Source organism: Sinohyriopsis cumingii, chromosome 14, assembly GCF_028554795.1.
Source record: "Sinohyriopsis cumingii isolate HCF-2022 chromosome 14, ASM2855479v2, whole genome shotgun sequence".
In the NCBI taxonomy this organism is placed as follows: Eukaryota; Metazoa; Mollusca; class Bivalvia; order Unionida; family Unionidae; genus Sinohyriopsis; species Sinohyriopsis cumingii.
The window spans coordinates 52,474,716-52,490,415 of NC_142974.1; the positions used below are offsets into that span (position 1 = coordinate 52,474,716).

Consider the following 15,700-nt stretch of genomic DNA (forward strand, 5'->3'; position numbering starts at 1 on the left):
TATATTTGTATATGACGAGTTTTTGTCGTAATGTTAATCAGTCGGCAGAAAAGCTGCTTGTTGCATTCAGCTACTTCCAGAATTACATGGCAGTGCAGAGATGGTGTCTAGTCAGAAAAATATAGTTTGTGAAACCGATGTCGCAAGGTGGTGCTATTCTGTTCGTCGACACTCGTTCAGACTGTCATCTCTGTTTCTACTTATGTCTTAAATTTTCGAATCAGATCTGCCGTTGTTTTGACATTTGTTTATTGACATCCATTTTGTATTCCTTACTATGTTATGATGCCAGGTTGGAGAGAATCCAATGGGGTTCGGAATGAGCTGTTACTGACATGACATTGCTGGATTTTGCTAGATGGTGCATATAAATACACACATAGTTCCATATTTGCTTGTGATCATATTTGTTTGACATTTGTTATTGTATACGGTTTCTCGTTACAGAAGCTGTAACCAGTGTGTGATCCAATACGTTGTCTTGGTGCTATATTTACGGCACACATTTTGTCATTACGGGTTGTTAAAATGTAATTATTATAGCCTTGTGGTATTAAAATAAGAAATACATATGGTAGCTAAATCAGCACGGTTAGTAAAATTAAGAATATTCATGTAAATTACAAAGTGAAAGATTAAGAGGAACATACAGTATGTTGAATTACATCATACATAATCTTAATTGTTATATCGCAAATTTAACAGTATTGAGAGTTTCGAATGAATTTTTATATTAAATGTAGTAATGTGAAATAATTTTGATTGTGCTGAAATGCATATAGTCTTGATGAATCAAACCTATGACATTACTCAGAATGTCTTAGAATGAATTCACGATAAATGTAATGGGTATCTTGTAATTGGACGGATTAATACAACTAAAATATCGCTCTCAAATTCCTTCCGAGCACAGCAGTAAATTATTACAACGACCGAATTTAAACCAGGAATACATGATCTTGTTTTCTGATCCTTATATAATAATGTCGTTTGACCTAAAACACAATACCATGTCTGGGATGTAGGCCACAAGTTCAATTCCAGAACAAACTAAGTTTGAAAATAAGGCTAGACCTTGCATTCTGATATTAGAAAACAATCTCACTTTTATTACATGAGATTATATGAATCTTACTTTCATTACATGAGATTACATGAATCGTAATTTCATTACATGAGATTATATGAATCGTACTTTCATTACATGAGATTATATGAATCGTACTTTCATTACATGAGATAATATGAATCTCACTTTTGTTACATGAGATTATATGAATCTCATTTTCATTGCATGAGAATATGAATCACATTTTCGTTTTCTCATTTGTGAATGTTTATATTAAAGAAATTGAATATGTCATGTGCTTAGTGCTTGAGAGAATAACTCTGTATTTTGTAGACGATATTCATATTTGTTATTAATTCATTTCACAAACTCCTATATGTCATAACATTGTGTTGTGTTGTACTTTAATCCAAACATCCATTCTGGTCCATTGATGTTAAAGCTTTCAGTGATAATTTCCTAAATTCGTTATTTCAGTCTTATTTGTCTGAAGGATTAACTCAAGTGTCTGTGATTTGATGATATCATGTAAATGTTTGCAGCTGGCAACATTTGTTAAGGCCATAAATGGCTATCTCTAAAACCTTTTACTTCTACATTCCATCAACAACGATTCTGAACGTGGTGATCATATAAAACTCTGAGAAGAAGAAAAAACCCAAAGCAAAGTGTTAAACAAACTATTAGCGTTAATTTAGTGGTTTATTTAGTCAATCAACTATCTCGCATGATAGCAATACATATATTTCAAGTTATGAAGTTAGACACTTTCTTTGTTAGCTTGTTTGATGTGACATTGCTCTAGCTTAGGGATTAAAGCAGTTTATCAGCGCAAGATAGGCTATGTATGTCTGTCAGTTTCATTGGCGAGGTAAGAACCACCGACGCACAAGACGCTACTTGCAGTTTTCTCGCATAATCATAATTAGTCTAGTACGATACTCGAACCCACACATACATATATGAGATGGCAGTAATCGGTAAATGCTGGCGCTTAGTACCACTAGGCCGCTCTACCCCTGTCAGCGTTTTGAAATAAATTGTGTAGCTATTACATATTCAAGATATTTTTGATTAAACACGATACATTTAGTGATCTTGATAACATGCAACATGCATTATGGAGCACGGCAGCGGAACATATTTTGTATTCCATAGCAAAGTCCGTCGAGCACAATTTGCAAAGTATGTACAGTTTCAGCTGCAAATACATCGCTGAAGAGAGAAACTTAACATAATTTGGGATCCATTTACATACCTGCTCAGATATGCTGTTGCCACAATAACTAAAAGAGGTGATGTGCTAGATATATTTCCTCAATTAAACATAACTTGTCCTCGAATGTCACGTGATGCTAATTAATACGTTAAGAGAAATTGATGTCACATATAACAGCCTAATATAAGCTTGATTTATTGAGCAGGTATCCTTATATCACCTTGACGAAATTAACATTATCTCCAGAGAATGAAAACTGTACTATATTTTTAAACTACTTGATACAAATTAATTATGGCTCGTGATATTAAAATAATCTTTATAATACAAGGTTACCTTCGATAGAATAGTCTAATTTCTAGGTAACGTTCGTGTTATATCGATATGTAAGCTAGTCATAATTAGAATACAAGAACTGTATTGTGTATATATATATATATATATATATATATATATATATATATATATATATATATATATATATATATATATATATATATATATATACTATTTTGTATATGTGTTATGTTAAGCTGATTTACATTTTTATATATGAATTGTTTTACCTTTTACACCTACACCATCACAATACCTACCTGCGTATTAACTTGTGTACTGAAAGCACAGTATGCATCTGCAGTCAATATTCACATAATGTTACGGCACCTTGTAGCTACGATTCATATTTTAGAGTGGGTCACTTTGCTTAATAAAAGTAATCTAGTATGAGATGGATGTGAGATTCAAAAATTTGCTATATATTTAGAATTGCCATAGGTTACATGAAGAATAATTAACCTCTGTCCAAACTGTGATGGCTGTACTCAGTTTTATATGGTGTAGCTTCAATGAGTGTATTGTTTAAAATCACCAGAGTTGCCTCATTTTTATAAATGCATAATGAGGTAAATATCCTTCCATCAAAACTGCAAAGCGTATAATCCATGCAATAACCCTAACAGCAATATTAATACAAACATTTTAAGATAATCACACTCCAATCCCGACTTATGGAATTCGCTGTAATTGTAATAATGTCTTGCGTCTCTTATTTTTTACTTCTCTTGACTTTAATCCCGACTGTGTCAATCATGCTGATGGAGCAAACGAATGAGGATATGTCATAAAAGAGGTTGTGAAGATTGATTCAGTCATATTTTGAGATTCTAAGTTAATATTATTTAACGTTAGGAGCAATCGTCTCTATAACATAGTCATAACATATTGGGGGATAATAAGAGAGAGAGAGAGAGAGAGAGAAGAATGAACAACTGAGAGATATCAAAAAATGCTATAGAAAGAAATAAAGAAAAATGTTCGAACTTTGATTGTGTGCTATCACTTTAATTACTAATTTACAATCTCAAATAGTATAATGATATTCAATTTACTTTCAATTTAATTTCAAGAATAATGTACATAATGTTTCACCAGAAAAACTAAATATTAGTTTTGAATATTTCTTAAAATGTATTGAATGTTCAAGATGTGATTGCACTTGATAGCGAAGGTGGCTCTGGTGGTTGTGGTGGTTGGTAAATCATTTGATACTCGCATTGCATTTAATTATTGTATATAAGCCTGATATATCACAATAAACACGACACATATAATCTAACCGAAATCGTGTCTGCCACTACGATTTACATAGTATAGCACGAATCAAACTTATTAAAAGTCAAATACGCAGCACTAAATTAACAATCCAACTCAAAACTTGTGTTCCAGATTCAAATACAATAACATCAATTCATTCATTCATATATATATATATATATATATATATATATATATATATATATATATATATATATATATATATATATATGGTGGTGAAATATACATTTCTCTTACTCGAGCGATCTGACATTAAAAACAAAACAAAGTAGAACTACCTTTAATATTCATATTTCCTAAATTCAATGTACAAGGCTGATTTCATGTGATTTTTAATTAAGTAAAGAACTATACTTTTCTGCACAATTCATAATAAACACCTTGAATGAATATCATTAATTTGAAATACTGGAAAAATGTTTCCTTTCTTTGTTCATTTCAAAATACACAGGTCCAAAATCTATGTCATCTATAGGCCATATGTGCAAGGAAGCATCCATGAAATATGAAACGAAAGAGAGAAAATATTGAAGATTATGTTATAATAAAATATATTATCTTTTATCTGTTTTAAATGTTTGGTTAATTTCTCATAAACTTTAGGTCCTACTGGACACGTAAACCATTTTGATAAAGTTGGTATTGCAGATTATTGAACCGATGTACCTTTCATGAATCTAAAAATGTATGGTTACATAGGCCAGGCACAAATGCCTCCAGATTAAAAAAATTACAAGTTTTGAATTATTGTGTTCTTATTTGGTTAGGTCGTGAAGAGAGATTGACATAGCTCTCCTGTTGCGTAATTTCTCTCTGCTTCATTTATAGTACCTGGCAAAATAAAACGTTCTAGCTACCAGGTTTTACCAGGAGGAACATATCTCTTATTGCCTTTAGGAGACTTCTGGTGAAAAACTATATTATTAGGTTCATAGTTATTTTCGTACCAATAAATAAATCTTAAGTGATGCACGTTATATTTGAAGAAGGATAACATTTTTGAGGATATGTTACATTTCTCGTTGTTAATCTCATTTTTTCATATTGTTTAGTGATACTGTTGTTGTTGGTTTTTTTAACGTACTCTATTTACAAAACATATGTTAAATTTATATAATGAAGATGGGAAAGGTAATTTGTCATGCAAAAGTAGATTAGATTATAGTATCAAATGATAATATTGTCCATCATTTGAAATAATGCACAGGTGGAGTAAATGCATGTGCTTCAATCTGTATTAGGTCAAATGTGACTGTATTATTAAGGCGTTTCTTAAAGTTGCATATAATACGCTCGTCACATTGTTGACATCTTAGTATAATGACTAACATGTATGAAAGTTCACTTTTTGGATTATTTACAATCTAACCCATCTGCTCTCTAAAACGCTCCTCTGCTCCATTCCATTCCATAATTCAAGATATGTGATGATTTGTGCTAACATCTGTGCATTTAAATATGTTTCAATACTGGTCATAAAGGGCAATTGCTCTCCATGCCATTATATCAGTATGCTACTTTCCTCATGGAGATATGATGTTAACTAGTTCATCTTCATGTCATTCACAAACCTTTGCTAAATCTACGTTCAAAATTCTAATTACATTTAGATGAACTTTGACAGAATTTGAAATATTTATTGATCTTTTTCAGTCCTAATTTGAAAATCTAATATACTGATGACAGTGATAACATAAATTTAAGTAATATTGTTTTATTGTTTTTCCCTTATATGTATAACATTCATACACTTATCTAAATGACATTTATATAGCAAAACGCAATATATTACTAAATATAAAATCTAAGGTGATTGATCATAAACATAATGCACAAGCACTTCTGTAAATATAATGATATCATAGTATGATGTTGGGTCCATCCGCTCTTTAGGGAATACTATTTTGTTTCAGATAAATCTTTTCAGCAACCAAATATATGACCAATAAATACATCTACTTACATTTATGTGTGTCTGTTACAGTTGTAACAGAAAGATCCCTCACGTTTCACACCGCAAAAAGGACACTGCAAGTTGAAACAGGAAAGTGCAATCATATAATATCAAACATCTTATGACATTGTCTTTAAATAATTAAACAAATACAATTTAGCTTATAACCAATGTTACTTAAATTAGTTTCTTACATTAAAACTAAAATTGTAGCAAAATATGTTTAAGCTTATGTATATCAGAACCCTCTCAGCAATACATAACAATGTCCGTGAATTTATACATTTTAGTACTGTATGGCGCATGTTATGGAGAGTTAGCTGGAAATAACCGCAAATAATATGATTTCTTTTAAACTGAACACATCAATTGGTTAAATTGGCACATGTAAACAAATAGCTGGTAATATCTTTAATCAAACTGTATAAGAAACTACTTCAATATGAATCGAAATTGAGATACAACCAACTCAACTATGCAAAGACGAAAATAAAAATGGTGATTATTCTCGATAGCTTTATTAGTACAGCGTTGAACCTGTAACTAACGAGTCCGGATGCACTTACGTTAAAATGTACTTAAGTGTTACTTCTTAATCAACAGTGTGAAATGGCCAAAAAACCAACCAAATATACAACCAACGAGTCATCTAGTTGTGTGATGCATGTACGTGGTCTTGGAAAAGAATGAAAACTGTAGCCCAGTAAGCTGCACATAATCTGCATATCTCATCAATACTGTCGGGGTAGCAGGAGAAGAGTATTAAAACGTCTCAACATAAACAACCATGAAATGACAGGTCCATCAGATAATATTTTGCACAAAACATCATGTGTATTATTTAGAATTGTCATAAGGATTTTGAAGCTCGTCTGTATATTAGAACTGCCAAATGAACATTCACGTAAAGCTAACAATGACTAAATAATTTATATTGATATGGGTTTAATAGAAAATACTTGATTTGATTGTCTTACAATCTCTGATTTTTGTGCATAATTTGGAAAGTTTAAATTTCATGATTTACGGCAGTCATATATTGGGCATATATCATAATTTGGCCTTCCGTATATCACTAACGCTTAGTGTGGATACATTAGGAACATTTAGTGGATATGTTGGAAACAACTCTAAAATCGCGGATTTTCAACACGTTGCACTTTAAGCACGGATTTTTAAGCTGCCACCTATTAATAGATTCAGAGGCATATGTATTTATATATTTTTCATTATAGCATGTCATGTGTTTGCTTAACCTGATAAAATAATGGCATTTTACTGTATTTATTATGTTATGTGTTGTTGTCAACTCAGATCTTTTTCTTATTTTCTGAGTCCCGAAGATACTTTATACAATGGATGCCATTTCATCATCAAATATCTTCATCTCCAATAAAATCTCGTCGCTTCCAGAGGGTACCGAATCCTACATTGCATACATGTATATGTTTAACTGTACTTCGATCGCATCTTGATAGCTGAGGGATTGTAGACATTTGTAACTGTACTAAAGTTTCACCAGTAACATGACGTATGAAATACTTTTAATTCGTTAGATCACATGGTGCCATGGACATGCAGTCAAGAATCCACTCAGCAGTTACTTTTGGAAAGTTGGAGATGGGAGTTGATAATTGTAGCAGATAAATACATAACTACAAGTGCATTTTAATGCACAAATGTAATCTGTCTATATCCATTCTCTGTAGTAAACTGCAAGTACATTGATACAAACCATGATCGTTGTGTTCACTGATTGTATTCCAGGCTACCAGGATGGACCGAGTTATGTAGCATCTCCAGGGACAGTGTTCTCAGTGGGAATGTGTTCGTGAATATAAACTTTCATTTTAAACTGTCCAGACCCTTATATCTGGAACTGGTACCTGCGATGCATACTTAATGAAAATATGCAGACTAATGTATACAATAAATTAGTACTTACCTTTTTCTTCTTTCGGTCCTGAAATAGAATAAGGAAACAAATTAAGTATTTGCATAACTTAGTCTCTTTTTCAACGACACAAACTGAAATCAAATTAAATATTCCTTATCACTGACGTAATTTTCTCTTTAAATTTTATACACACGCCGTCACAGGAAAATGGACTAACTAAGCAATCACAAAATCATAATATTGTATTGACTGATACATAAATTTGAAATGGATATTTATTGCCATAAAACAGGTAATATTACATTTAGCCGCTGTAGCCATTAATATCAGCAAAGAGATAGACGTCCATCCACCAAGGAAACATTTCAGGCAAGGATTGTGAAAGCTGGATATTTCCTGATTATAATCGGCAATGGCGGGTGCATAAATCAACATTTGGCGACGAATGACGAATCATTGCGGGATAGCAACAGTCTTTCGCTTTATATGCATCACTCTCATTGTTGCTACCATGTTGAGCGTCAGAGATTTTCTCTTAGGACAATCAAAACACCAAGAGAATTCCAATGACAAAACTTAATGTGAAAAAGAATTTAATAGGTGTAGGAATAAAAATATTTCAATGACTGGACATCATATCAGAGCCAATATCATCTAGGTCAAGCGATATTATATGAAGTCTTTAAGTACGAACCCCGTGCTAATATGGCAACTTTAATTTAGGATCAGCTAGACATTATAACATTTTATGCTATAACGTGCTCCAGATGTGTGCCGCGGAAGCGATATTAAACTTTACACTAGATTATTGTCAGTTAAGTTCCATTAAATTTGTTTAGGTAAGAACCCAATTGAACGTGAATGTCATTTGGGAGGATTAGTGGTAATACATTATGAATCATGGCTGCCGTGGTGGTCACATTAGATATCAGATCGTGACTATTTTCATTTAGGACGACAATACACCATTAACAGTCGAACTATAAAAACCAAATGATGATGTGATCATGCATGATACAGAAGTAGATCATGTTCAGCATTGAAACTGTGGTGATCATATTAGGTGTCTACAATGCATCATTTTAAGTTAGGATCGACTAGTCGATTTTATGAAAGTGTGTGTAAAATTCCTCAAAGACGTTTAGAGGGAAACAGAAAAAACTAAACTTGTGCTTCTGAACAACGAATAAGAAAAACCATCGTATCAGCTCTTCTGGTCTATATCCAATAAAAATAAAGGCAAACTAGGATAAACTATTGCGAGAGGAAATGGTGTTACTTAACAGTCTAATGCTAAATATAATAAATACGTTCGAGATCTATATGGATATCATAAACTTTAGTGGTAAGTGATCAACGAAGTGATTCATATTTTTTATCAAACATGCGCACGTCTTGACTAATCATATAGACTGCACACGAAACATAGATTTCGCAAATATTTACCGGTAATCAACTATTCCTTTCATCATAAATAATATATATCAGTACTTACCTCCCCATCATCCCCATCATCGTTATCTTGATCTGGCTGAAAGAAGATGACAAACGTGATGTTCTAAACGGTTTTATAAACTTGACGCATTTCCTTTCAACGAAGGTTATATACACATGAGTATATTCCAACATCCATATTATGTTAAGTTATAACTTCGAATGAGTAAACAATATAATTGCCTTTCGAGCTAGGTCAGAAAATACATGAAAAGTGAACTAATGGTTTAAATTCTCTGCACTGTAATCAGGCTTGGTATTATACATTTTCCACATTTCATTTTCAAAACAAAACCCACTGACGGAGGGCGTTGACCTGCATGCCGTTTAATTTTCTTTATCATCGTGTTCTTCTTGTTGCTGTTTTAAGGTCTAACACATTGTCTCACCTCACAATAGGCTATATATGTCGGCCAATATACATCGTGGACTGAGAACCCAGGGAAAAAGAACCACCGGCCAAAGAAAAGTTGCTGGCAGCTTCCTTACATATCTACAGTGTTCAGACATAGTTCACAGCTTTAGAAACCACAGTGATCATCACTATCATCAGCCATTATTTGTCTGATAAGACTGTCATCTGGGATCAGATCATTATTATTACTTCGTATTAAATAAAAAGGAATGTAGTCACAATCAATTTATAAGTCGTTTAAATGGTGAAATAAAAGTTATATTATGCATTTTTGGTATTGACATAAAGGTAATTCTTTATACGTTTTGAATATAAGCATTATGTTGTTTAACGTCTGTATGTTGATTTGCAGTGCATAGAGAGTGATTGATGCTGATCCGGTTATACTGACATCCATTTATAGACTATCGAGCGCTGAAACCAATATCATCAACACTCACAACAACAACACAAACTTAGAATATCTCTATTACAGCGCTATGTAGGCTTAATATTGATAGATAAATAAAAAAAAATATTAAAGAAACCTAAATCTGAAAACGATTTGAAAAAACTTGGGTGAAAAAAGCGCATACATCCAAAACCTAAACCCCGTTGAACCATCTTTGTTTGACTTCTTACTGCCTATGACGACTGTTTCTAAGAGATACGAAACCAGTCAACTCGTAATTGGATTTACCTCATCACGATTATCATATTATGGTATGTATATGTAAATATGACACCAATCCAGTGTATAAACTTCAATCGCTAATTAATTAACACTACTAAATAAAGAGTACGAGTAACATTGATCTCATAAAACTACGACCATTACGACGTTTCTTTAAATGTGAAAACGACCCCTCATTAACTGCTATCTTTGTTCATGACACTGTAATACATGGACGATATAACGAAGTATCCTAGACCTCATTAGATCTCAAAAAGCTCTGGCAACACATATGTATGTGTGCATGCTTATATATATATATATATATATATATATATATATATATATATATATATATATATATATATATATATATATATATATATATATATAAATTTCTCCTAGTGGCCCCGAGTGACCGAGTGGTCTAAAGTGCTCTCCGTCACGGATCACTGCCATCTCACCTCTGTCTGCGTGGGTTCGAGTCATGGGCTCGGCCAATGTGGATATGTGAGTAAACTTGCCGGTAGTTTCTCGTGGGTCGGTGGTTCTTCCCGGGGTTTTACCTCCACCATTAATACTGGCCGGCATGTATAGCCTATCTTGTGCTGACAAATGGCGTAAAAGCCCTATAACAATAACAACAATAACATATCGATTTTTCTCTTTATCGCATCATTCTATAAAATAACAGAACAAAATCAAATTAATGGAAAACCAGTAGTAGCGTGCTAGGTCTTGCATCATAATAATTATAATGACATATATTAATGTCCGCAAAAGATCGAACAAAAATCTGAGTACGTATTCCCTATAAAACAGATAGAACGTGTGAGCATTCTACCTCAATATAAAATGATCTGACCGTGTGGTAGTCCAACTAAAAGCAAAATAACTCTTTCAAAATTATGGGTTATGATATACTTAAAAGTTCCTATTACAATTTTGACGAAAGAGTAACATCACAAATGTAATTTTAGACTTCACAGTCAAACAACATGTTTGTGTTCATTGGCTGAGAGTAGACAAATTATTACTTACTGCATCGCCTCCTCCAGTGTCCTGAAAACGAAGATAAAAGTAATTTTAAAATTGTAAATAAACGTTGTTCATAATTATTTTGCAGTCACATGTCCGCAAATACGGAATATACTGCATGCCATGACCTAAGTGACCATCCCATAATATAGACATTAAGAAGCGCGCAATTACATGGGTTATGATATACTTCAAAGTTCCTATTACAATTTTGATGATTTATATCTATTAAATAAAAAATGAACCAAATATAAATCTTATTTACCATGCAATACATAGTTTGCATTGGAAAAGTTACCCTAATGCATAAATATAAAATATAAGAGCATACAAACGATCATAAAAATCTGCACAATTTGCAATATCCCTGTTGCAATAACAGTTTATGTCCTCCATTTGATTCCTCGTTTTATGCATTCTGATATGTACTAAGCTACTCTGTTTCAGTAATTGACACATCCAAGCCAAGCCTCATAAAAACATAAAGCATGGATGTCTGCTTTGTTGCGAAATAGCGTTATCATTTAAGGTTTGTCTAATATATATATATAAACGCATACAAAGTTCTCGTTTTCTTCTAATATTTGCTTATCCTCTTAAGGTCCTTTAATTTAATTCAATAATGTAATGTGCACGTATTACTCTTATGTTAACACTTTTGTAAAAGTTTACACTAATCTTTTCCAAGTTTGTACATGAAATAACATTATGTGTTGTAACATTATATAAACTGATATTAGTTTTCAAATAAGCTCTGTCTGCATGCCCTTCCAAAGGATGAGGTGCACACGTATATCAAACATGTCTGTCGAATTTTGTCATTTCGTGCGGTGGAACATTATGAATTGAAAACAAATCAATCAGTTGGTTTGAATATGTCTATGCTGCGTCAGCGAGAAAGTAAAATTGTCTATCTCATATCATTTACCGCATTATCCTGTCTATCTCAAATAGACAATTGACATACATTCGTTCTTCTTGAAGTTCATATTCGTTGTCATGTTGCCATGTTATGAGATATATCAGACAAGTGTGTCTAGATCAAATATGTCTTGTTTCTTTCTTCCAAATGATGTATCATTCCTTCTAACTCTTCATTTTCATTGGACACTATAACATTGTTGAAGCTGAATATCTATGATGATAAGACACACTCATTACCCCATGGTATTTACCCTATTTATGAAATAAGGTACGCTGCAACAACCGAGAGAACTCATTGTACCATGCTTTTAGCATATGAGGCAAGGAATGTGTCATTCGGGCACTGGAAGGGTATGGGAGATAACTGACATGTCACAAGTCGATTCTATGATAGGAAATGTAAGATGTCTGGCAAGTTGTGATCTTCAGACTTTTACTAAATATTTTATTTTATCTCAATACAATATATTGCATTGTCATTGGCTCTGCGTTTTATTAGAAAATAGATGAAATGACTTACAATTACTTAGGATGCAGAAATTACATTCAAGATAGAAACATAACTTTAACAAATTCAGAAGACAATTGGATTTATACAAAAATTAACCCAAATTGAAAGGAAAATGCTGTTCTTCCATTTTATAGAAGAATGCTTGATGACAATTTAATGTAATTTGAAATCCATTTTTGTATTGGATAGAACTAGCCCAATTAGCATAATACAAATAAATAGTATCATGATATGGGTTACAAAATTTTACTTCTAAGTGTACGGAGATCTATTAATCCGGATGGCGAGTAAACGACAACCGGTGCTATCCCTGTAAACGCCAACACCATACCTTTCTCGACCTTTCGCGTCTTGAAAGAGTATATTTGTGTTGACAATTGCAGATCTCTTGCCTCGTATAGTTAATAATAACACAATACTTCTTCAAAAACGAGCAAAGGTCAATCATCAATGGATGGTACACAGGCAGAGATAGAATGAACGTGTTCCTACTTACGTAGTCACAGACGAGTCTCCATTTGGCATCACATGTCTGTGATGCTTAAACTATCCTATTCTCAATGATTCATCTGACATTCCAGCACTTATACTTATGTTAGCCAATAGATTACTCGCGATCAGCAAAGATGAAAGGTTGAAAATATGCGGATATCTGTGTACAAGCGACAGAGGTAGAGACCTGTGGTGATATAACAACATGTATAGAAGATCGCTGCGACACGATTATGCATAGACTTTGGCGATACAAGTGATAATGATAAAATGATTACATGAAGAGACAATTCCACATGCAGCTGAACGCTTATACTACCCATGCTCACTGGTCCGTGACTGGAGAAATATAAAAGCCGGGTCTGTTGAGCATGACCCAGACTGACTGTCCACTAATAATTTGTTTTCCGCGCAATGTGACAAATGTAGAGATACATTTTGTCCGAGGTTATCATACAGTGTAGGTTGGGTAGTTGAAAAAAAGCAAACCTAATCTGCAGGTTTCGAAATCGTGAATAGTAAAAGATGATCGAAGTTTTACGAATCTTTATCTTAATTAATGATAATGTCTTGTAAATTATAATTAATCTCATAACACACAAACTTTGGATGATAGTAGACAGCTTATTACTTACTGCATCTCCTTCTGCGGTGTCCTGAAAACGAACATAAAGGTGATTGTAAAATTGTAAATAAACTTTTTCAGACGTACATATGCAATTTCTTGTCCGCAAATACGACATACACTGCATGTCATGACCTGGTGGCAGCATACCATAACATATACCGTCAGAGGTACTACATTCTGTAATTTTTTGAATTCTTTCAAGTTACTTTTACTGCATTCATTCTGTTTTATATCTTGCAGTAAAACATGCACAAAATATGAAAGTTATTTGTCCTGCAATACATATCTTGCATAGGCAAACATGCACTAATGCATCAAGAAAAATATAAATGCATACGAATTGATGTAAAATCATGTTTATTATATATATATATATATATATATATATATATATATATATATGCATGCAGGCGTATCTGAAAGGTTAGAAGCTTTCTCAAACTCTATCCAATTATCAAACGCTTCTAATGTTGACTTACCATCTATAGGTCCTTTAATTTAAGCTATGTCAAGAGTATAGTGTGCTGTTATTAATCAGTAGTAACAATGTGCATACTTTTATGCCACTCCTTTTCAAGTTGGCTTCATGAAATAACGTTCTTTGCTGTACTGTTATAGAAAAATACTTGAGGCTTGAAATGAGCTCTGTTTGCATGCCCTTCCAAATAACATGCACACATAACACCAAAAATGTCTGTCAACTTATGTTTTTTAGTGTGGAGGATAAATAAAAAAGAAATCACTCTGTTGGTTTGAATATGTATATACTGCGCAAGCGAACACGTAATTATCCATCTCATAGCGTTCCAGCATTATTCGGACAACCCAAATTTACAAATAACGTTCATTGTCTTCTTGAAGTACATAGTTGGTGTTATTTTGTTATGTTATGTGATATATAAGACATACGTTCCTATATCATTATCAGATACCCGTCATAGTGATGAAACGGTGTACATGAAGAGACCATAGCACATATAAATGATTGCTTCCACTGCCCAATGTATCTGGTCAGTTACTGGAGAAATATACAACTCGTGTCTGCTGTGCACAGTCATACACAAATCTAACGAAGGCTTCCCTCTGCTCAAAAGTGAACTTTTTTAAGGATTCGCGAATATGCCATTCCATTTGTTCTAGTTAGCCTACCCAGACAGACTTTCCACTAATATTTGTTTCTTTCCCGCAATGCGTCAAAGGCAGAAGGTAATCTTCTCCAAGGTTGTCCAGAATAGAAGGCTCCAGACTTCCATACAAAGAGAAGGGTTATGTTTCAAAGATGCTAAACAACTGAAGTATTGCCACACGAGATCATGGCAAAATTATAGCTTGAGTCCAGTTGTCTCTAACAAACACTTGAGCATCCATACAGATAGGAGCAACGGTCAAATGCATGGATGTAGATTCCAGTCAATAATGTCTACTAAGTCATCCACTATTGTAAATGGCGATTGAACCCGGTTTTATATGAATCAGAGTAGAAAACGAATACAGAGGCAAAGGTTCAGGGATCATATAGATGTATTTTATGTGAACCAGGTAGGAAGGGACAATCAAGATTCCTAATACAGATAAAGTAAATCAGACATAGATATTTTGGTTGTAGAGTTTCTTCACGTGCAATGAATTGGTCAATATAATCTTAAGGTACCCATACTAATTTCAGGTAAGTAAAGAAGACGAAGTCCTGAGATTTAATGTGGTATGTCTTCTTGAAGCTGGGTGAAAGACCCAAGCTAACAACTGCTGTCCCACAATTAAACACATCCTGCTGGAGTTCTTCAACTTGA

At 33.2% G+C, this 15,700-nt stretch overlaps 1 protein-coding gene across 3 annotated transcripts in view; it reads right to left on the reverse strand.

The window, feature by feature from the left end:
- Positions 1-3,608: 3,608 nt before the first annotated feature.
- Positions 3,609-15,700, reverse strand: part of LOC149783803 (uncharacterized) — a 42,374-nt gene continuing 30,282 nt past the window's right edge. For all 3 annotated transcript variants that reach the window (XM_089932029.1, XM_089932031.1, XM_089932030.1), the window contains 6 exons: positions 13,918-13,938; positions 11,359-11,379; positions 9,252-9,287; positions 7,805-7,822; positions 5,869-5,933; positions 3,609-4,374 (listed from right to left, as the gene is read on the reverse strand). In XM_089932029.1, the coding sequence (XP_089788155.1) occupies positions 5,871-5,933; positions 7,805-7,822; positions 9,252-9,287; positions 11,359-11,379; positions 13,918-13,938 (159 nt within the window). In that variant the 3' untranslated portion in view covers positions 3,609-4,374; positions 5,869-5,870. The remainder of the gene's footprint in view (positions 4,375-5,868; positions 5,934-7,804; positions 7,823-9,251; positions 9,288-11,358; positions 11,380-13,917; positions 13,939-15,700) is intronic.